Source organism: Pagrus pagrus (assembly GCF_965226575.1).
Source record: "Pagrus pagrus genome assembly, chromosome: 24".
In the NCBI taxonomy this organism is placed as follows: Eukaryota; Metazoa; Chordata; class Actinopteri; order Spariformes; family Sparidae; genus Pagrus; species Pagrus pagrus.
In genome coordinates, this window is record NC_140206.1 from 6,873,299 (window position 1) to 6,897,838 (window position 24,540).

At 43.9% G+C, this 24,540-nt stretch overlaps 1 protein-coding gene across 2 annotated transcripts; it reads right to left on the reverse strand.

Moving 5' to 3' along the window:
* Positions 1 to 1,726: 1,726 nt before the first annotated feature.
* Positions 1,727 to 24,527, reverse strand: LOC311253270 (TSC22 domain family protein 1). 2 transcript variants are annotated; one of them, XM_084347109.1, is made up of 3 exons: positions 21,805 to 24,527; positions 5,615 to 5,666; positions 1,727 to 3,603 (listed from the first exon to the last, which is right to left on the reverse strand). In XM_084347109.1, exons 1-3 carry the CDS (start codon positions 23,766 to 23,768, stop codon positions 3,334 to 3,336), a joined length of 2,286 nt encoding a protein of 761 aa, XP_084203235.1. In that variant the 5' UTR covers positions 23,769 to 24,527; the 3' UTR covers positions 1,727 to 3,333. The 2 variants fall into 2 exon arrangements, with proteins under 2 accessions (XP_084203235.1, XP_084203236.1); XM_084347110.1 differs by lacking the exon at positions 21,805 to 24,527 and adding an exon at positions 5,895 to 6,213.
* Positions 24,528 to 24,540: the final 13 nt, after the last annotated feature.

Here is a 24,540-nt window from a genome sequence, read left to right on the forward strand (position 1 = left end):
CATTTATACAACCAGAATCCAATCTAACAACATTTAAAGCCACTTTTCACGCCTCACATGCTCCTCACATGTCCTCATCCTATATTCCTGCACGCTTCCCACATGTAGGTCCACATGAGGAAGCGGTGGGCGGGGCTTCACAGTATGGCTCCGAGGAGGCTCGGCCGTATCTGACCAATGACAGGTCCTCATATAGATAAATATTTACATAGCGTTCCGCCCCTGCGCATGCGTAATGAGGTCTGGTGGTGAGGCAGTCGGTCTGGCTGTGAACTGGGATGTCTGGGTGAACTGCGAGGAAGTCATGGTTCATTATTATCTGGGAGCTGTGGAGGTGGTTGGTTTACAAGTTGACCTACATTTTTTCAATTCAGTTTAACGACTTAAATGCAGAGTTTTAGGGTGTATTTGTGACTGAATGTGTTTTTTTACCACTGGGGCTCAGACCTGTCTGGCTACATCAGAGGGTGTGGTGCAATTTAATTATTTATTTATTGGGAACATTTTCTTTTTAACAGCCTTTTTTGATTTGTTCCGTTTGAGTTCAGTTAGGCGTTGTGTTTGTATTTGCATTGTTTTGTTTGTCCTTTCAATATATTTTGTTATTGTAAAATTGAAAACTGTAAATAAAAACATTTACCAGATCTTGGGACAATAAAAAATATATATAAAAAAGTATTATTCTAAATGTTTACTACAATCATTCTGCTGTTCTTTGCTACTAGCCAAGAAAAAGTCATACCTCTTTGTAATGTTATGGCCTTGTTATATTTATCTTTTACAAAAATCTAAAATTTTATGTTGAATTCTCGAGAATTGCTAATTTATAAAGGTATTGTATGGAAGTTAGAAATTCCAGTTTCGTGGCAACACTAATATCTACATAGGTAACACTTTACAATAAGGACAGATTACTTTAGCTTACCATTCGTTAATACCTTAACAAACATTAAGTAAACATTAAGTTAACTAATCATTTACTAATGCTGTTCATGTTAACTAAGGAAACATCTTTATCAACCACCTATCAATACTAGAAACTACCTTAATAAATGTTAAGACATTTGTTAAGTTACTCCATGCTTATTAGTGTATTACTTAACTATTGTTTAATGCTTAACTATTGTTTAAAACATATTGTATAACTTAACTATTGTATTACTTAACTATTGTTTAATGCTTAACTATTGTTTAAAACATATTGTATTACTTAACTATTGTTTGTTATTGTATAACTTAACTATTGTTCAATGCTTCATAGTGTAAAACTTAACTATTTAAACAATTAAGTACCACACTAAGCATATATTGAATTACTTGTTTACATTTTATTATTGTATTACTTGCATATTAGCGCTTAATAACAATGCTTATTATACTGACTAATATTAATGAATCTTTGTAAACTATTAGATAATGTATACCTTAGCTAACATGAACATCATGATTAAATGATTTCTAGACACATTGGTTGACTGTTCATTAACTGTAAGTTAGTTTATTACTGCATTTACTAATGTTAAGCAATGTACCTTTATTGTAGGTGTTACCACAACAATTTGTTGTCTTTCAAAGTTCAATTTGTAAGAAAGTTGGTTTTTGAGTCTCGTTCCTAACTCGTTAAATACTGATGCTTTGGGATTGTAGGTCGGGTCGACCAATCAGTAGATCAAGTGAATCAAAACCAAAAGAACCTAGAAGTCGTTAAAAATGAAGAAAAAACAGGTCATTTTTTGTTTTCATTTTTATTTGAGGTGCAACTGTCTAGTGCAATTGTAACGTCACATTTGTGATGGGCTGAGGAACATGCACAAAACATCGACATACTTGTGCTCGGCATTTTCCTTTTTTCTCTTAAACGCCAAGTGTCTCATTATTGTGTTCAGCGCTCCAGTTGCACTACGAGCAAATTCAAACACTTGGCTGTACAAAAAGACAAAAAACGAAGAAAAGAAAAAGACAAAAGAAAAGAAAAACAGCAACACCATCGCCATTCATTTTTAAAAAAAACAACTACACACGTCTCCAAAATGGTAAAACAGTCCAGGTAATTCGAGCGAGTGAGTTAAGCGACGGCAGAGGAGAGAGATCACGTACAGTACGAGGCCGTGTGTCACTGCAGGAGAGACAGCATCTTAGTGTGGAGGTAAATATCCTCTTCTGTTCCCACCCTGAGTACTGACATCACAGGTAGTTCAAAACCTGGCAAAACCATAGATATATATATATAAATGTATATTTATATATACATATACTGAATAAAACAACTAAAAAAAGCTTTTATATATGTATCTATGGTTAGAAACCAGGCACTTGGCAGAGTTTAAATGGAAATTTTTAATCTGTACAAAGTTCATTACCTAGAAACAGTCTTGTCCTACTTAATTGCCTCTCCATTCATTATTTTTACATTTTCACTAGGACATTAGTTACATCAACAAGAGACAAAAAACAAAATCCTAAACCCTCCCTTATAAAATTTCCCTGCATAAATGTTTAATGCTCCATCCGAGAAAGGGGGAGAAGAAGAGTGTGTTCAGGGTGGGGACGGAGACACGGACCTCGAAAAAGAACACCGAGTTCTCGAAAGTGAACAATAAGACGCGGCTAATATATATTTCATAATTCTTTGCAACCCGCCCCATCAACCATGAATAGCGAGGTTCCCCCCGTCGTCTTCAGATGCTGTGAGGATGAAGACCCAGAAAAAAACGTGAGCTGGACTCTCTGACTCCCATTCCAGATGGGTCGTACGATTCTTTACAGTTCGTCCATTGTCAATAACGTCCGGAAAAAAAGTGCACAGACCGCAGCACGAAAACATAAAACCAGAGTAAAAAATTTAAAGTGTGATGCAGACGGACAGTGCTGGGTTGAGGCGGGGGGTTGGGGAGACGATGGCACGCTTTCCACGGGTCACACTGCGAGGGTATTCGACAAGAGCAAGGCAGTTGCTACCCTGATTGGCCGGGCCGGGCGTTAGCTCCTCCTTCCCTGGTGGCCCCGAACAAAAGGTGGTGGCGGAGGGTCGACTTCCTGTCAGCTCTGACGATTGTCTGAAGCAGGTCGTAAAAGTTGGAGACAAAGCGGGGATACACTCACACACACCGGTGTAACTCCAAAGTCTTTCAGTTAAATTAAAAATGTGCAACAAAAGAAAGTCGGTTTTTTTGTCCGCCGGTTGAGTGTGCGCTCGTCGAGACGGTGGCATAGAGTCAGTTCACAGTATGGCAAGACTCCTCCTTCCTCCTCCTCCTCCTCTTCTTCTTCCTCTTTCATCCCCCCTGTCTCTCATCCTCATGGGGGGGATCCTCCAGCGTGCAGCTTTCTGTGTTACGCAGATGTGCTGGAGCTCTGTGAGGAGGGGAGGGCTTGTGTCGTCCCGGTCGGCGCCGGGACCGGAGGCTGGCCGTTGCCGGTCGGGGAGCCGCCGGTCTGGACCTGCGCCTGGAACTGAGCCATCTGCTCGGGGCTGGCCAGGTTCTTGAGCAGGTTGTTCTCCTGCTCCAGCTGAGAGTTGCGCTCGATCAGCTCCTTGATCTGCTCCTTCAGCACCTCCACCTCCTCGCGCACGGCGTACATCAGGTGGCTCTTCACCAGGTCCTGAGAGAAAGAAGAGCGACACGGTTACATTATATTCACAATCCTTCTTGGACATCTTGTTCAAACCACATTTGACTCTTATTATACAACAGAACATTCAGAATTAACATTTCATTTGTTTCCTTTTGATGCATTAAACCACATAAGAACCGAAGCTAACAGTCCATGCAGCGACTAGTCAGCAACTATTTCTATGATTGATTGATTGACTGCCATACAGCTGCTGGTTCCCGCTTCTCAAATGTGAACATTCACCACTTTTTGCTCATGTAAAATCTCTATTATAATATCATTATAAACATTGACGGTGATTTTGGACTGTATGTCAGATAAGACTAGCAACTTATGGGCGTCACCTTGAACGCTGATGTCTTGTGATTGCCATGTTTTCACTATTTTTTGACATTTTGAAGACTCTTTATTAGACATAAATTGACCAACAAGTCAATGAACAGAGGATTAAAGGCAACTTCTTTGATAAAAGGTTGTTTTTCAAGCAAAAATGCAAAATCTGTGGTTCTACTTTCTCAAATTTGAAGATGCTTTTTGTGTTTTAAATCACCAGATTTGGGACTGTTGGATCACTATTTGAGTGCTTTTCACTTTTTTGACATGTCTTATCAATTAATCAAGAGATATATTAGTCAATTAGCTGACAAACATGTCAAATGAATGGAAACTATTTTGGTGATTGGTTGTTTGTCATGCAAAAATGCCAAATTCTGTGGTTTTACCTGCTCAAATGTGACGATTTAGTACTTGTCTTTGTTTTTTAATCATCAGATTTGGGACTGTTGGCCAAACCAAAAAAGCTATTTGAAAATTGTGATGAAGATTTTCACTATCTTTGATATTATCTACAGTAAATGAGTATAAACTCATCAAATGTCATTACACAGTCCATGTTTATCGATTCACATGAACCTTTTGACTTCCTAAACCACATTTCTATTTTTATAAAAATGTATTTTGGCTCGTCTATGTTTACATCTACTCTATAAATAAACCCAGTTCCACAAGAGACTTCCTACTGCAGGAAAAACTGACTCAAACACATGTGAGCGACTTGAAAAACACGCCGTTAGCGGGGGGAAACGTGTGACACAGCAGAGCAAAGGCTAATTCTGCATCGTAAATCACTTGCGTGGCACATAGCAGCTGTCTCGAGGAAACGAGGGGTGCAGTGGCTGCATTTGAAAAAGGTGGGATTTCAGGAGCTTTGTAAATGCTTTCCCATCCCACGATGATGCCTGAGTGGCGAGCTGTGCCAGACTGCTGGAGCTGAAGGGGGATTTGCGTTTAATAATCTGAGCATCCCCTCGTCTGTGGACCCGACCATCCTCCTCCTCCTCCTCCTCCCTGCCCCGGTACGCAGCCAGCCAGCGAGGGAACAAAATGTTCCTGCACCGGGATGGGAGGAGCCTATCACCGGGCGAGTTATTTATACCGAGCCGCGGGGAGGCTGCTGCTTGCCTAGCAACACGGGACGGGGAGGGGGGAGAGGGCGAGGGAGTATGTATATGCATGAGAAAGACAGAGAGAGAGAGAGAGGGAGAGGGGGAATAGCGTGTGAACCTTAGCCTGGCCCACACCAAGTTGCCAATAAGCTGGAGGTCATCGTCCAAAATCGTGACAGAGCAGGAAGCTCCTGTCGCCTCTAATTCACACATGAGCAGGTGCAAATATGCGGGAGATTTTGGTTTTCCTTTTTTTTTTTAGGAAAGGAAAAGCGCCATTTTCTTGTTCATTCATTCGTTCATTCATTCCTGAAGAGCAGCTTTGTGTCTTCTCTTATCAACCCGATGGAAGACGTCTCATCCAAACATCACTTATCCTGCTAAAATCTACAATTTGCTGCCAAAACATGTCAAAATAAAAGCACTTACAGGCTGATAGAGCTTCAGGAGTTGGTGTCAGTGCTTGGGTTACATAACAGCAGAGGCAGCACATACATGTAGAGCATGACACGGGCCTATTTACAAACACTGAGGGGATTAAAACGGGCTCTTACCATTGCTTGCTCAATCTTGTTGTCAATGGCCACAACACTTGCACCAGAGGAGCTGAAAGACACAAAGGAGACACGATTATAAAGATGCACCACGAGGTGGATATTTGTCTAAATGAAGGGCAGAGGCAGGAGAACAGAGGCTGCAGATGAGGAGGAGAAAATAAGAGGTGTGCAACAAAGCAAATGGAGGTCGAGGGAAGCAGGTTTGACTTTGATGGCGGAGAATCAATGAGACGTTTGAGTCCAGGCATAAAGAGCAGACATCCCTCCTGACATTTACCTATTGTCAACCCTGACCGATGCGCTCTCCTTCCCGAGCACAGAGGACAGAAACGATATCGAGAAATTCCTCAGTTGACAAACGCCAAGATCCATCGCCACTGTGTAACACTGGGAATTCATGCTACCCCGTCCATTAAAACCCCCACAGGCGAGTATCCGGGTGAACAGACTGGACGTCCAGCGGTAGAAAAAGTAGAAAAACAGCGCATTATTGAGGGCAGCACGTCGGCTCTCCTCTCCGGGGCGACCGCAGCGCTGCCAGCCGGGACAGAGCACACAAAGACTGAGCGAGACGGCGGGCTGCAGCTCCGCACACACCGCGGCTCCCTCTCCTCATCACGTATGCGGGGGAAACTGGCGCCAGCGGGCCGCGCGATTGGCCGGCGACCGCGCTCATTAGCATAATATATGCGAGGAGGTGGCGCGGATTGGAGGAGAGGCGTCTCGCGGGTAATAATTCATGTCGCATCGCTCTACCTGCTGCACCGTCCTCTATAAAAGCCCGCATCCACCCGGGACAGCGCGGGATAAGAGAAACCGAGCTAAAAAACGAGCTAAACAACAATTTCACAGCGGATGTGTTGCGTTCACTGTCATGTTTAGTCTGGGGAAAATGCGATTTCATGTGCAGGTTTCCTCCTCAGAAGTGATGGGAGAAGTTAAGCGACACAATGTCTCCACCTATTGGTTATAACTCATCTAATAGAAAAGGTCAGGGCTCCTCAGGCTTCTTGTAATCTGAGTAGATGTAATCAATTGCTGACCTCAGCACTGTCCAGATGTCAGTTGAGGGTAGGTAAACATTAACACTTAAAGGAAGTGAGGATGAAGAGGGTCAGATGGCAGAAACAGAGGAGGATAAGCTCCTTTGTCCTCCTCAGATATGAGTTAAACTGGGAACACACTGTTCTGTGCAGAAGAACAGGACCACCCCCTCTCCTCCAACGCTGACGCGCCTCCTCCAACACTAATTGTTAGGCAAGTTTTCTGAATTTTCTGCGACGTGTGACGATGAGTCAACGATGATCTGTCAAAATTTGCTGAATATTTGTTGTGCTGCTTTTCTCTGCTTCGTTAGATGGAGTATGTTTGGGGTTTGGGACTACGGTGGACTAAAACCGCCAAAATCAAATGTGTATAAGAACAAAACAAAAAGACTCAATAAATGAATACATATGCAATTAAATGCACATAAATGTAGGCATTAAATAACGTGATAAATTGATATTTCTGTTTGAATTTGCGTTTGTATTCATTTACTTTTGTATTAATTCCCCTATTTATTGACTTTGCTATTAAATGTTTTACTTTATTCATTCAATGACTGTTTTTTAAATGTATTGATTGCATTGTCCTCATATTTTCCCACTAACTTTTTTATTTCTGCCATTTGCAATGTATGTATTTGTTCTTGATTTTGGCAGTTTCAGTCCTCAACATGGGACTGATGGACAAAAACAAGACATTTGAAGACATTTTGTGACACTATAGCCTGAACGATCGATCGATTTAATCAGCCATTCCTAAGTTTTCTACTTGAGCAATCTCTATGAGTACATGATTGTTGTCTGTCAGTAAACTAAATTAATTCAAAACATATTCAAGTTTACAATGATGTGAAGAGCAAATCGTCACAGTTGAGAAGCTGGAACCGGAGACTGTTTAATGATTGACGAGATTATTTGAATATCAGAACTTTACGACTGATTTTCTGTCAATCAGTTACTTCTTGACTTTTCTTTTCTTCACTAGAAGGAACATTAACTATTCCACATACGTCAAGTGGAGCTGAAACTATTTGTCAATTAATCATGTCATTTTTTAAAGCAACAAAGGCATAAACTGATTGTTTCCAGCATCTCGAAAGTGGCTATTTAGAGAAATTAAACACAAACTGGTTTCAGTCACTTTTCAAGTTGAAAATGTCAAGCATGTAGCTGGTTGCAGCTTCTTTAATGTGATGATTTGCTGCTTTTTTTGTCATTTATGACAGTAAATGAAGAGTCTTTAAGTTCTGGATTGTTAGTTTAACAAAACAAACGATGTGAAGACGTCACTTTCTGCTCTGGGAACTTATAATGACCATCTTTTAGACTAATCGTACAAGTAATCGTCAAATTAATAATTGTTAGCTGCATACTTGGACTTTTGATCACACAGTTAGTTGCAGCCCAAATGTAAAGAGTTGTGTTACCTTTGATCAGTCGGACCATCTGGTGTTTTATAGATTAATAAAGCACTTTGTAACTGAACCCCCTTCAGTTCCTTTTTGATTTACTCAAGGCTGATCAGATCAATATGTCCCTAAAATAACTTCAATCTTATTAGGCACACTAATGTGATTTGACTGAATGAAGGTGTGGACTGATCGGCCCCATGGAAACATACGGGTCAGATCAACAGCGCACAAAGAGGAAGTACCTTTTATGTAAATAACTGTGGTGGAGATGAAAAGAGTGAAACTAGACCTGCTCCTACAGCCAGGGTGTGGTTTTCTGGTCACTAACTGACCTCCTGCTCATTCACATTCACGCTGCTTAATGACTTTGACTGTACAAGGGCGTCAACAACAGTATAAAGCTGTAAGCAGCAGTGTCCTGCTTTAAGCACCTTAGCTGTTATATCTGTCTCTAGCTGGAACATTCATTAAGTGGTGACCAAGTTCATTAAGTGGGAGTTTGGAGAAGACGGCAAAGCCTCGATCTGCTCGTACGTTTGGATTTCACTTCCTCCGTTTCTGTCTGGTCGTGGGAACTTTGACGGGATTGTGTGATTTTAGAGAACAGGAATGTAACGTTCGTTCTCCTTTTGTTGACACCATATTCATACGTGCTCACACAAAGAAATGTTGGAGGGAACGTGGGCTTTTGTAGGTTGTGGATTTCATGTTTGACAGTCTGGGATGGTCTGAAGTCTACGAGGGAAGCAAATATGTGCGAACTGGATCGTTTGAGGAACTTGAACACGATGCTTATCTCTGGGAGTTTGAGATTGGAGGGAATCATTAAACTAAAAAGCAGGCGAGGGATAAAGTCACGACTATTGGCCAGGGACACATTACAGAGAATGAACACGAGCCAAACACACTTTCATACTCGCACACAGTCGAGCGTAGCCACATGTATGAAGCAGAAGTGAGAACATTGTGTCCTCAAACACCTCCAGGGAAGGCTGGGCGGGAGTTTGAACATGCTGCGGTGATGTGATGCAGGTAGAGGCCGGCACCACGTTTATGAGCTGATGTTAATTGAGAGCTGCAGGTGTGAATGCTTGGATAACTGCAGGCCGATATTCAACCACAACAATAACAACGACCACACATACGCAACCCCCCAGGCTGCCGGACCTTAACCCCCCCAACGCCACCGCCGACCCCTTTACAACGTGACAACACTACATCCATCGTTACCTCTTCAGATGCTTCTCCAGCTCCCAGAAGAGCAGCTTTAGAGCCATGGCGTTCCTGCCCTGCGCTCCTCCTGCCCCGGCCAGCCCCTTCTCTCTCATTGATGCTCTCGTGCTAAGACACCAGCGAGCAAGAGGGCCCCCCCTTTTACTCCAAAAACACCCCCAAAACAAACACCACCACCACCGCGCCTCCTCCGTCCGCCTGACCTGCGCCCTTTGGCCCCCTGCTCCCCTTTAGCAGCGAACGCTTCACATGGGGGAGCCTGAGCAACAATGGAGACCAGGTTGGATGGAAGTGGGAGTGTTTGTGTGTACAGCGGGAGCGCGCGTTAGTGGGCTAAGTCCTCCTGATTGCCCCTGAATCATATATAGACTCTCTGGCGATTGGGTGCGCGGTGAGGGGAGACAGGAGGGTGGGCTGTGATGTCACCTCCGCCTTCTGTTGTTACATAAACCGTCAGCAGAGATTAGGGTGATCCGTCCAATAGGATGAGCTACTTTTGACCACACACCACATTAACGCGCCTCGACGCCACTCCCTTTCTAGCTCTTTCTTTTTCTGTTCATTTCCTGCAACATCCTCGCTGTGATGGCGATGGAAACAGGACACAAGCGTGACACCCTACTCCATCATTTACCCTTAAACTCCCTGAGAATAAAAAAACAAACATCCACCCTCTGCCTCCCTCCTTCAGCTATCTCAATGTGTATATTGCATGTCTGTAGCCGTCCTGTCACTCCTCATCAGTGGATGCACACCGGACACACACGCCCCTCACAGTGTGGGTCTCCACTGGAGCATGGCTCACGTGTACCTCCATGTTGGCGGCAGTTCACATTATAGCCTGAACAAAGACGATCAAAACAAGATGGCTAGAAGCAGCGCAGGAAACTCGAGAACTCAGAGCACCAACACTGTATCACAGCGGTGAGATACAACTGAGCAGAGGGACCGTCGAGAACAAAGGGAGGTCGAGGTGAGCGCGCAGTTGTGAGGACCACAAAATGGCGGCGAGGGGGGCGCGCGGAGCGGGTTTGTTGGTGGGATTCGGCTCAATGCACGCAGTGAAATTATTAACCTCATTAGGCGAAGGTCACGTCTTCTATTCTCCTCTTTACTGTATGTGTCACTAAACCAATGAAACAATTGAGGGCCGGAGACGAGAGCACAGAGGGCGCAGGCGTCGAAGGAACGGGAGATGAAAACTACGGAAAATGACATTATTGAGCATTATTGATTAGCAGTGTTCCTTCACTGCACATTTGTACATTGTGTACTTGCAGGTTTGGGGTCACTGTACGCATGCCCACTCAGAACAAAAGGCTCGAAAACTCGTCACTGATGTGGAGACAGCTTTTACTTCCAGCCAATGGCTGATGGCGCAACAGACTTGGCTCGCCCAATGGCGAGGGAACTGACGTCGTGACATCACCGACTGACATGCTTTCATTTATTATGCATCCATGTCCATTTGAAGCTTGTGTATGAGGCATGTGCTGAGGCCTGACCCATATATTACCTAACCCCTATGTTAAAGCTTAATGTACATTCACATTACACTTAGGAGACTTTGAGATAGAAAAGCTTAAGTTTAAGTGACTTCGACGCCAAATTAAAATCTTCCTCACTGGCCGAGCTACCGTGTCGATGCCCCGTGAAGCTGTTAGATGTTATTAGTTAGGTAACGAGCTCTCGTTCCTCGCCAAACTTCGGATAAAACAATTAGAGGCAGAGCTCATTTTAACTCTCCCTTAAGCCTTTACCCCACCCTGTTCCACATCACGAGCAGCATCTTCTACTCACGACAATCCATATTAACTTTATTCGTTTCTCAAAAGCAGTCATGAATGTGAGGAGGAAAGCGAGGGCGGTGCTGTACGTCTACGCCAAACCCTGGGGAGCCCACATGAAGGCTGTCGAGGGGCTTTAGCTTGAGAAGAAATACTAAACTCTGTACAGAACAGTAAAACCTCAGGCAAAATCTTCTAATCTCTGTGATAGGAGTCATAAAAAAGTTGGTTAGAGAACCCAAGACGATATCTTTGCACAATAGAAACCTTGTAAAAAACTATCAAGAAGAGGTGAGAAGAAAAGAGAAAGGCATGAGATGTTCTAGAAAACCTTCTCGTGTGTTTGCTGTAAATACACTCGGAGGCATCTCCCCTTTCACCCTCCTCCGAACCCTTTATCCACGTCCCCCCTCACAAAAAAGCACCCAGCTGGGTGTAAGTAACGCTTCCGCCTCACTTTTATTATGCGGTTCGAGTGAAAGCGGAGCTGCCGGGCTCGATCGGGGGGAGCCGTCGCTCAGGCTGCAGTGTGTGGTCCCCGGGAAGGGTCCAACTCTGCCGCAACTGTGCTCGACAACGGAGGGGCAATTAGGGGAAGTGACAGCATAAAAGAGACCACAACACGACTGGAAACTATCAGCTCATTTCAAGACAAAAAAACACAGCGCTTCTATTTTTTCCCCCCATCCTCTCCTCACATCCCTGGTTTTTCATCAGTTTGTGTGCTGCTCTGTGATTGGCCCGCCTTCTTCCGCATCACTTGTCCTGAAACAGTTGGGAGACATGAGCTTGCGTGCGCCCGTGCATCCCGCTTGTGTGTTCTTGTATCAGCCGGTTTTGTGTGTGTCTGTGTGTGACGGAGAGTGTGTGTTTGTGTGTGTGTGTGTGTGTGTGTGTGTGTGTGTGTGTGTGAGGCTGTGTTTGCAAACTGGCAGAATCCGGTTTCGGAGGCTTTGAGCGCTGGCATTTACATGGAGGAGAACCGAGGCCGACAGCAAGATCAACCCCGCTGCACACACACATACACACACGCTCCAGCACAAGTAGTGTTTTTTTTAATCTTACAAATTTAGAAAGTATTTATCTGTTTTTTGTTGAGGCAGCATGCGATCATTTCTCCATTTCTGAGTAGGTGAAGCGCACCAAAGGTAGCAATCAACAACAACCTTGTACTTGTTTGCAAACTGGCGGTATTCTCGCTTGATCTTTGCCCAAACGCAGAGAAACCAAAAGGGCAGGAACGCCCAAAAACTCAGCTCTCATGGCATCACAGAGCTGCAGGGCAGCGGCCCTCTGGAGCGTAAGCGAATCGCTCCTCTGCCGCGCACGCAACGCCTTACATAACCAGCCTCGGTGGCATATGGGCTACCGACGAGAGACAGGAAGGAAGGAGGCTGAGCTTTGACATCTCTGCTGGTGCAGTGACACCGTAGACATGCCTCGTTCATGTGATGGATGAGGTTTTAACTTTCAACGCCCTCACGTGAAGGATGGACACATTTTTAACAGAGATAAAAATAACGGAGGGGGTTTTAGTCTGTGGTATATAAAGACATCAAAAAGATGATGGAAAGATGACAAACTATCATGCATGAGTAAGGACTGCAAATATGAAACTTCCCCATGTGATGACTAACATCAAGACAATTCATTTTGTATTTAAAGTTGTCTGAAGTGTGCAAATGACGCATTATCTAAAAAACACTGGATAAAGCTGGGTTCAAGCGCTTGTTTCATTTTGTTGACATATTAGAGTCAAAAGTTTTTACAGAGGAAATTTAGGATTTCTCCTTTTTTCTCTCCATAGATCAGAAAATACTGTCAACAACCATAAAAAATATACTTTCAAGAGGTTTCGGAGCAGAGAATGTTTTATAAATCAGGCTATGAATGATATATGGACAAACTCCTCGTCCTGTAAAAGCCTTCAGAATAAATATAAGAATAAATCTGGAAAGTGAAGTGGAGATTTCTTGCTCAGACTGTAAGAAATAACTAATTTTGAGAAAATGCCCTTTAAAGATATGTATTGTACAATTGTAAAATGGTGATTAGGGGAGAATTTTAACTAATAGATAACCGTGAAACTTCCAGTCGATTACCTACATTAAGTTGAATATTTTCTGATATTTTATGTTTAAAAATGCAAATGAGGGTATCTCATTAAATATGTGATGTCCAGAACAGAATTATCAACTAAAATACATCTTAAATTGTATTTTCAAAGTTTTGTTACGGAAGCAAAATAGCCCAACATCTGAAAACTGACCAGTGCATGAAACATCTTCATCTTAAATTTAGACCTTTCAAGGTCAATTTTAATCAGATTTAATAATGATTTTTGGACAAATCACCTTTTTCTTATTTAAGCAGTGCCGGTAGTATATAGTATATATGTGGTTCAGTGCTGATAATATCGTTAATATGGTTATTAGAGTTAGATTCATCTATATTTTGCCAACAGGTAAATGTAAATATAAAGTAAAAAGACAATATTAGTTTTATTCAGTGGGAGTTTTTAAGATTTTTAGCATCAGAAATGTGGACTTAACACAGAAGAGCTGGATTCATTTAGACAAAATTAAATTAAAAGATGGATAAATTACATTAGATAATTTTTTTTTGTGGCAATTAAGACCTCATTAATTTTAACAGCTATTTATACACTTTTAAGGCCTACTATATACAAAATCTAAGACTTTTTAAATGACATCCTCACAATTTAGCGGTTAGTTTTAAGGAATGTTGAGCAATGCTGCTTGAAGAGTGTCTAAAACAATAAAAACGCTTATTGAAAAAGATGCCAAAAGCAATTAAAGACAGACGGGATTAAAGGATTAAACAAAATCTGGCTCAAAACAATACAGACATCTCTGCTCCTCCTGCTTCAGTTTCTGTCTAGATACTCCAAAACTGGCAAACAAAGCTTTGTATACATACAAGCACAGCAAAAATTGGGATTCAGCAGGCCCCTACTCCCCCTCTAATCCAGGCGTTAAATTAAGTATTACACAATCTAATCTGACGTCACGCTGACAACATTACAACGTCAGAGGAAGTTGTGTTTAACTGACCCTCAGTCACATGGAGCCGCACAGTGTTTCTGTTTAAAGGTTCGAGGGCTCGCTGTCAAAGTAAACAGAGTCAGAGAGCTCGCTGTCGCTGCATTAACAGTGAGGATCTTCTCAGCGGCGATTGAGAAACTTTGCTCGAGGCTCTCTGTGGTGCGCAGCCTTCGTGTGGTGATGTGAATGTGATTGAACAGTCGGAGGGGTCGGGGCTCTGAGACAAAACAAACAGAACTGGCTGTACGCAGAATTATTATTATTTCTCTTTACCGTGAAGTCTGCTCCTTACTGGGAAGTGTCACTTTCAGGGGGGAGGAAATGTTTTAAGTTGACAGGTAATAGAGGTCATGTTACTTTGAAGTGTTGCCTTAAAAGTCGTTCAAAAACAGCCCGAAGAAACTGGAAAGGAGAGATAAATACTTTGGACAGCAGGGACCTCGTTACAGAAACTACACTAGTCTGAAATCAGATTTTATCTCAGTTTAGGATGATATTTAGGGAACATTTGGGGGTGGGGGACCTTTCTTATCTTAGGACAGGACTTAAACTATTACACTACAGTCGTAACTGAAGAATTTCCTAAAGTAGGATTGCAAAAACTCTGTCCCAAAATAAAAGCCACTCACTGTTGTTAGGTCTGTACGGCAACGACCACAAAGGTGAGGAACAACATGACGACTGAAATGCTACTCAAACCATAACTGCTGGAGAAGCTAAGACCAGTGTAAGCCTGTTAAACACTGATGTTAGCCCACTGAAGAAGCTAACATTGATGTTAGCCTATTGGACAACCTAACACTGATGCTAGCCTGTTAGCTTTGAATGTCCCTGACCATGAATTACTGTGTATCCATCTTCTCCTCCACTTACACATTTAATGCCTCAAAAGCTCAAAGCCTAAATTAAACTCCCGCCTTTTCTTGTCCATTATAGCAAGCTAGCTAGCCTGTGACCCAGACACGGTCATGACAGGACGATTGCGGACTGAAGAACCAAGCTTACAGTTTTATTTTTCATATCTTTGGAGCTTAAGACAGTTGTGAGGCATATTTGGTTGTTTTTTCTGCCCAAACACAAACACTGCCCTCTTTACAAGTGTTGTCCCTTGACTGAACCTGACCTCTAACTAAAGCTATCCAACAAAGCATCACATTACATTAATTTCCATCTCGTCTCCTGGGGTGAAGCCAAAGCATGATACAAGTCTGGAGACAACATGCACCAAATTTTTTCCATTTGAAGTATTATTACCAGCAGTGTACACCCAGTCTGAAACTACAGCAGAAGGGTTCGGCCTTGTTTATTTACAGACAAAAATCCCTGCAGACATCGGCCAACTTTAAAAACGTTGAAAACAAACATGGCTTAATGAAAACCAAGCATCATTCTTTGGTCTTGCATGTCATTTAATTCATAGAAAACATTCAAAATCCAACAAAAACAAACTTCAGTGAGAGCAGAAAATGCTCAGGAGTACATCGTCCTCTTGCAGTAAAGCTCAGCTGGGTACTTGTTTTGGTACCAAACGTTCAATTACAGGACTTGAAATATCACATATCTCGCAACTGTACTGAATTTTTCCTATGTGGGAAAAGCCGGAGGGTGAAGTTATCTAAGACTGATGTGAACGAGAGAAAGAACACAACAGCACAGGTGTAATAAAAGTGATTGTGGCACAACCAGTTAAAACCAGAAACGTTCCCACTCCTCCTCTTTGATCGAGTTCTTCCCTCGTGGTAAAAGTTATAAACTATTAAAAAAAAACCTCCGGTGAACACCTACCATTTCACACACATGTCCTCGTAAACACACTCAGACGTGCACGGACACATATTACATCCTCTCTGGCCTGTGACTTTCTTCAGGAATCTGCAGCTCTGCGTGGAGGCACAAGGCGAGCAAACGTGACACCCGACTGCTTGGCTCCGCGCCCCCACCCCCACCACTGCGGCCTAAAACTGAAGCTGTCAGCGCCGGGTGATGCTTGAAGATGCACTTTCAGAGATGACAGCAAAGCCTGAAAACATTGCCCCCTTCAATGTTATCTCAAAATATTATGGTGTCTGACATGTGATGCATGCATACATAATTAAGTCAGACCAGTAACGTGCAAAGCAAAGACTCTGGAACAACTCTAGGGCTGCAAGTATCTCCTGATACTTCCCTAAATTAACAAATTAACCGCTTGCTCTGCAAAATGTCTGCAAAAACACCTTCCTGGAGTCCAAGATAACATTTTCAACTTGATTTTTTTCCTTGCTTATCCCAAAGAAAAGCAACAAATCCTCACAACTGAGGGACTGATAATCCAAGCAGAGGTGAAAAGTGTGTGCAGGAATTTACTGTTTTTCACTGGAACTACTTTGGATCTGATGCCAGGTGATAAACTATTAATAACTGTACCTTCTGACATCTGACAGTAAAATTAAACTTCATGCAAAATGTGTAGCAATATATCTCTCAGACAGGCTGATGTAAACTTGTCCATAGGAGGAGTGAATCAGTCCTTCTCTAAAAATAAGCGCACCTTCTGTGTAAATAACCCTGCCAAAGATTATATTATACCAATAATTGTACAGCTGTACTGCAGCCATAAAACCACACTTCTTATTATTCCCTACACACCCATTTCTGACGGTGTTTTCACAGAGAGAGGACCCAAAACCATTCATTTTTTTGTGATTCATGCATTGCGTGCGGCAGGAAGGACATCTCCACTTAGCTGCGAGGCAACATTTTAGGTCAGTGCGTCTCAAAGCACGTCAAGGTTATATAAACAACTGCTGCCTGGGCCGGGAGGATTCATGAGCCGAGAGTGCCATCTTGTGGGGTGACAGCAGCACGACAGCGAGAGAGGAGAATGACCGTTAACGTCGACGTCTCTCCTGTCACTTCCATTAACAGACGAGTGAGTTAGCTGCCTTCAGGTGTGATTTATTGCTCCTGACGTGCAGGAGAAATCACAAGCACCACTAAACTCTGCTCTGCACAAACAGGCAAGAACTGGAAACATGACGTATTCAAAGACAGTACATTAGAGGCAGAGAGTTCACGTTTGAGCACATCTGTTCTTGCCTGTGATATAATAACTATGTGGCGTTTACAGTGATGTATATCACGCTGCTGTCAGATAAAAAAACACCAGCAGACGTGCCTGCAGAGGCGTCAGACTGGAACAGAAGAAGCCTCTTGGATGAGATGTGAAACGTCTTCAACAAACTGAAACAAGTCCAGTTGCCTACGATACAGCACTTAGAGTTAATGATTATTATGTTTAAATTCTTACTACTCCTTATTCCTCATGAAATAAACAGAGTCCACTTGTTTCTGCTGAATATTTAGCAATGTCACAAATCATGCTTGTCTGCCTGCCTCTCAAAATCTGATTTTTAATAAGCACAGATGAGGGTTTTGTAGGCTTGTTTGGTCAAAACACAAATAAAAATCTGTAAAGACTGAAGCAGAAGTGGGTGCAACAGGGTTTTAACGTTACTGAAAGAGTTTTCCTTTAGGGAGGGACCTGGAAAAAGAAAGTTGGTTTATCTGGAACAGGTTTTAGATAAACAGGTAAGTGAGGCACGAGATCGTAAAAGTAAAGTTAGAGTCAGCATTGAAGAGGACATTATTTGGCTTTTGGACTTGTAGGCTATTAAATCTGCTCCTGAGGAAATTGTTAACTAATTATTATTTAGGAGATAAAGACAACATCGTTTTGTGTTCTGAAATTATTTCTGAGACCTGACATAAATACGGAGCTATTATCTATTATGATCTTAGTACTTTACTATATTTTCTGCACTACCTATCTTAGCGAGGTGCTACACTATCTCGTTGTTTTGCACGATGACAGTTGTATCTCGTATCTGTCAACCTGTAAAACTGATTTATGAGTCATTAACGCTTATGTAAACCAGCTATGGTACCCAACATTCTTAACTTTGGGTGTGCTCACGAGACCAGTGGTTTAACAAATACAGTATGTTCGTTGTTGTAAGGTGTGACTCACTACTTAGGTTTGTAAATACGACTCACTATTCTACCTGTATATGGTAGGGACATTTTTAAACAACCTTCTCATCACCTCTATTTTTTTACAGTAGCTCCAAGCGTGTGCCCATATTCGGTCGTAGCTGTGGGGAATTCATAGGTCCTCGTAAAAAGCAGGTGTGTGAATGTTAATGAAAACATAAATCATGCGTCAGAGCCGGTATAACTACAATGCTTGGCAGGCGGCTTATTATCACTAAACATAGATTAAGATGAACAGACTGAAGCGCCTCATAAACACAGTCACATAATGATGTTAAACACACGGCCGGCAGGAGTTGAAAGGAGCCGAATCTTTGAATGAATCCAAAATACCCCAAAAAAGTACTGAACCAACCAGAAAATACCTTGGATCATTGTCCTTATATCAATATAGTTAGTTTGTATTAGACCAGCGCTCCTTTAGCAACCTAATGTGCTCTGCGGCTCAACAAAAGCTCTCTTTTACATCCACCTTTGGCACACCTGCTGACTGCTGCAGAGGCGGTCTTTATTGACTAATGATTATGACTTCACTCTGTACTCACGTGCTCAACCTGTGACTGCTTGCTTATGTTCAAACTGACTGTTTACATCATTAAAATTGTACTAAAATACTGAAAAAAACAGGAAATATAAAAAGAAGGCAGCTAATTACAAAATGACATTAAAGTTTAATGGCCAAATAAAACCTTGAGCTTTTATGGCTCCAAAGGATGATGTCATACAGAGAAATTGCCCTATAAACGCACTTTGACACTGGATTTATGTTTTATCTTTTACATTTATTTGGGTGTGAAAACGTGTTAACACTTTGTGATGTTTTGCAGCATGATTCACATGTATTTGCAGAATCAATGCCTAGGCGAAGGAGTTGTTTTTTAGAGTCTTGCAGTATAATGTGTCGACTGAAGAATGGAAAATTATTACTAAATTATGCCTTCATCATACTAATGCACACCCAAATATTCGCAAGGTATAATTTTGGTCTTGGCTCGTTAACAAAGCATGCAGTACTGGAAGAAAGACACGCTCCACGCTCTATTTCATTGTCAAAACAACTTGCAGAGTCACATGTTTTTGCATAAAAACAGTGGCGAGCAATGCCACGTTCGCTCTCTGCAAACTTATGTTTCTCTTGGTGGCGGAAAATGGAGAAAGGGTGTCCATGAGGTGTAAAGTATACTGGAAGTGTACTGCACTGTGAACAGGTGCTGGCAGCTATCCAAAAGCCAAACCTGCAGACCTGCAGGCTGAAATTCCACCCGAGGAGGCACGAGGAACCGATGAAAGCCCTGATTAATATCACCGACTGTGCTGTTACAGCTCCTCTCACACACACCAAACTCACTCTGACAGACCGAGAGCAGGCAGGTGAATAGAAACGAGCAGAATCCTGTAAAACACGGACACACCCTCACGTCCCTGTTTTGAAACTTGACAGCAGTCAGTCATGCACAGAATCGAGCTAGGTCAGGTGATTTCAAAGTCATGACAGCTGCAACAAGAGGCGTTTAAAGAGCCCACTTGACTCTGACAACAGGTGGTCACTACTTACACTGAGAGTGAAAACAGCTGATTCAAGCGACGTACAACAATCAAGCATTTTGATTATTTTTCAAGCAAATGTGTCGAACATTTGTTGGTTCCAGCTTCTTAAATGTGAGGATTTGCAGCTTTTTGTTATCATTTTTTATAGAAAATGAAGAGTCTTTGGGTTTGGGCTGTTTGGTCAGACAAAAGAAGCAATTTGAAAGCAATTAGAACGAGCGATTAATCAGGAAAATCCACGAAAATAATCCTGTTAGTCCAAAGACTCTTTGTTTACTGTCATAAATGAGAAAGAAAAGCAGTAAATCATTACATTTAAGAAGCTGGAATCAGGCAATGTTTGACATTTTTTGCTTACAAAGTGACTAAAACGATTAACTGATTATCACTATAGTTGTGCTCGGTTAAATCTGCATTATGAGATCTTAACTATGGCTACTGACTGTGTTTACTGTGCTCATTTCACTCTGCTTATTTCACTCTGCTTATGCTCACTCTCAACTGTAAATAAGGGTGTAAATGCCTGACCCTGAGGGAGAAAACCTACATATAGACTTCACCAGGGTGCAGGTCTGGATACCATTAGCGAGGTGGAGAGACTGAGTGTATGCAGTGAAAGGACAGGGAGATATTATGAGTGGAAAGAGAAAAAGAAGAAGAGGGGAGGGGAGAGCAGTCTGCACAGCTGACATGATGCACTGAGAAAGAGAAAGAAAGAGAGGGGAGATAAACAGAGACAGTAAAAGAGAACCAGACCACAGTATGACATGACCACGACTATCACAAAGCACACACCAAGAACAGTGGCTGATTCACGACAAGAAAACAGACAGAGAGACGGAAACACACTTGCACAGAAGGCATGCACACACAGTCATGATGGGGTGCCTGACAAAAGCCTCCAAACAGTAAACAGTCCGGCTCTGTCTGCAGCTGAATATGACTAAGACTATGTCAACATTAAAGCAGCAGTTATAGCACCCTGCGTCGCTCCATTCCTTGAGTTCAGACTCAATCTGGACAGCTGAGAATACACAAACGGTCAGCTTCGGCTCGCCCGCTGGGCTGATAATTGAGTTAGAGGTGCGTTTGCTGGTTCGCACAGCAACTGTTGGAGAAACTTTCCAGACTTTCAGGAGCTCATTTAAAGTCACGATATTCAAGATTATGACTCAATTATGGGTGTTTGGGTGAGGCTGACGACACTTGAACTTCCTCCGTACCCTGCAGGCGTGTATGTTGTGCACACAACATGAATCTCCTGCTAAACCAGAACACAGTGTTAACAATGGACTGCTGCCACAACTACGATTTATGTCACACAACTCCCTCCCCCCTCAAGGCCCTCGATACAGTCTCCACAGCACAAACTCAGAAAGACTCACATCTTCAAACTTAAAACCGCCTGCAGCTCAAATAAACACTTTTGAGGGCCAAAACTAGCACAAACACAAGACTGAGTAATTGCACAGTCCCCTCAGGGTGGTACTAATCAACAGTGTCTAATAGAAGACTAATCCCAAGAGGGAAAGAGGAGATGCAAATACTGAACAAGAACGAAAAGACAGCATGGAGCAGTACACCAGAGAGAACCGTCCTGACACAAAGAGTCATGGGCTAATGGAGGTGGATGTTTGACAGTGCGGGGGTCAACAAGGGCAGAGCATGTGCTGAGTCACCAGCACTCACTGTGACTCAGCAGCACCACTGCTTCTATTCCAGCCGATGATATTTTTACAACAGAAATGTCCAGAGAGCTGCTGCCTTCCGAGGGCTGACAGAGCGACCTCAGGGGACAGGAGGATCAAGAGAATATTACATCAGGCTTGAATGAAAGAGCTCATCTGCTGTTACAGAAAAAACAGTGGCAGGATGTGACGTGACAAGGGAAAGATGTTTTGCACTTTTTGCCTTTAAAATCAAGTATTGGGGATGGAAATCTTATCAGCCTGAGCTGCAGCCTGAATGCACCGAGAATAATAACTTCCACCTCTCGTTTACTTCATCAAACACAGCCTCAATATCAGAATTAATAGTTTGGCAGAACATGCCATCCATCCTCACCTGTCCTCCTCTCCTTCAGCATGCTGAGTCCTGAGGCCTGCAGCAGCCACGACCATGAAAGCACTGGCCTCAGCTGACATCCCCATGTGAGCCAACGTTCCAGCAGCGCCGCCGACCTCCATGGCCCCCTCTCCACCTGCTGTCCCCCCCAGCCTGGGCAGACCCAGCAGGCCTTGGTGGTGCTGGAGCAGAAGCTTCTGGGCGTCCTCCAGCTGGGAGGGTTTTATGGAGCTGCCTCCCCCGGGAACCTGGCTGAAGGTCGCTCCCGGGGTGAGGAGGGGTTGGAGGACTGCCTGGAGAGGCATGTAGGGGGTGTGTGTTGCTGGGATTGTGGCAGTGGAGGGAGCCTGGAGGGTTTGAGGCTGTCCTGCAAACGCTGCCTGGGCAGGTGGAGCTCCCTGACCTTGAAGGGGCAGCTGCTGAGTTATGTTGACCGGTTGCTGTGCTGTGAGCCCTGGAACTGGACTTAGAGAGATTCCTGTTGTTACATGCGGCATCGGAGGCTGGACTTGGGTCTGGAAGGGAGCAGTGGGCTGGATGAAGTCTGGCTGTCGGACACTTCCAGGAGCCATGACCCCTGAGTGGAGCTGAGGTGCAGAGTAACCTCCCTGGGGATCCACAACATAGGGCAACTGCTGGGGTATTCCAGATGGAGGCTGAGTTACACCAGCTTGTGGTGTTGCTGTAGGTAGAGTAAGAGGAGCTACTGGTTTCTGCATGTGAACCTCCTGTGGTGCCACATACGTCAGAGGAGTGGTTTGAGCCAGTCCCTGCGGTGGGCTCTGCATGGCTTGTGGACTTGTGAAGTCCTGGCTCGGCTGCTGATAGGGCTGCAGCGTGTGAGGTGGCTGCACAGCAGGTACCCCCTGACTTATCCCCTCAGTCTCTGCAGCCACCTCTGCAACTTTTGGTGCCTCGGATGTAGTTGGAGGAGGAACCTCCTTTTCATAATACTCTGTACAAGTCCATCTTCCTTTGCGAAATGGCTCAGAGTTAGTATCTAATTTGACCACCCTAAAACGAGAGCCTGTAGCTGTCTGAGTTTGGGTGTGCTGGCTTTGAGTGTTGGGAGCAGAAGCAGGAGCAGCAGTCGGGCCTGTTCCTCCTACAGCAGGAGCTACCTGCCCGCTCACGCTAGTGTTGTCAAAACCTGTAGGCCCAGAAGGGGGAACGGTGACAGCAGCCACATTAGAAATGTTTATACCGCCTTGTAGATGCGGTTCAGGGGCTACTGGTTGGTTTGTCCCACCTGCAGTTTTAGTGTTATCCAACATTGGTGGCCTCTGGGGCTGGCTAGGCCCGGGTTTGGAGACCATAGCTGGGCTGGAAGTAGCCACAGGAGGACCTGACAATGAGGCTTCACCTCCTCCCAGGCTATCAGAGTGATGATGGTGGGTCTGGCTGTGTTGCTGAGGATAATAATGGTGAGGCATGGTCCCGTTAACCATAGAGGTGTGCTGCTGAGACCCCTGAGGGATGGAATGAGGGTGAAGAGGCTCGTTGGGTGACACGAGTCCAGGTGTGTCGACCCCATGGAGGCTGTTCAACGTCTCATCAGAGGAGCTTCTCTCCGGCACACCTGTATCCGTGGCTCTGGACACCGACACATCCAGCATATCAGAGGAGGAGAGGTCTTCTGTGTGGGACTCATCCATGTCATCATAGCTCTCAGTGTCATCTGCTAAACTGTTGTTGCCGCTCACATTGATCTGAGCTGAGGTGACACTTGTTATCTGGAAGCCACTCTTCTTCTTCACCTGAGCGCCAGCCGCTTGGGACTGGGCCTGGTGGTGGAGTCCGGGAGAGGAGGATCCAGCCTGGGTTGGATTGTCGTCCCCCATGTTGACTCCACTGCTCCCGGCTGCGGAGGACGCAGACGCCCCGCTGCTGCCCCTCCTGAAGTGGTAGGACGTTTTCCTGCTCCCGGTCCCAGGCGGGTCTCCAGAAAAGTCCTGGTGGTGCATCTTTACCGTGAGGGAGTTAGTAAGGGCCAAGAAGTGGCTGCTACCTTCTAGCTAACACAGATGCTAGCTAGCTAGCTGGGTCAGCTGCAGTACCGCGATACTAACGAGCCATAAGTGAGAAGTCAGATGATTTATGTCCTTTAAAAATCAAGTTCAACGATCCAGGTTGTGGTTGAGCTGAAACGGTAGCTTATAAACGGCGTCCTTCTTCTTAACACACGTATTAATCCAACGTCAGGAAGATGAAAACACTAAATTCAGCGGAGAAATTAAAATAAAGAAAGAATGCGAAATTTAGCTAGCCGTTTAGTTAGCCTAAAGCTGTGTTGGGTCGCCAGAAGCGATTAGCCACACTCTGCTACAACTTGGTGTTCATTTTCACTACGTATTACGTTTCCTTTGCTGATACTAGCAAGCACACATATTAAAGTCTAACCCTGAACAGTTAATGTCCACTCAGGTTGTCTCCAAAGTGAAGGTGGGAGCTTCTTAGCTGGCCGGTGTATGTCGCAGGAAACCAACCGTCGCATCCATTCCTTTCCCCGGACGTCGACTGTCCTTTTTCCCCGGGACAAAAATCACCCTGGCGAAGAACAAACTCCGTCTCTCGTCAGTAGACAAAAGTGTCTTAATAATGTCCGTCTGTGCAGTGGTAAAAAGTGCACGTTAAGTCCATCTCAGTGTGTCTCAACGAGTCCGTCTTTGCTGTATCATTGCCGGGTGAGCAGCAGCAGCTAACGGGCTGTCAGTCTCAGAGGAGGGAGGAGGAATG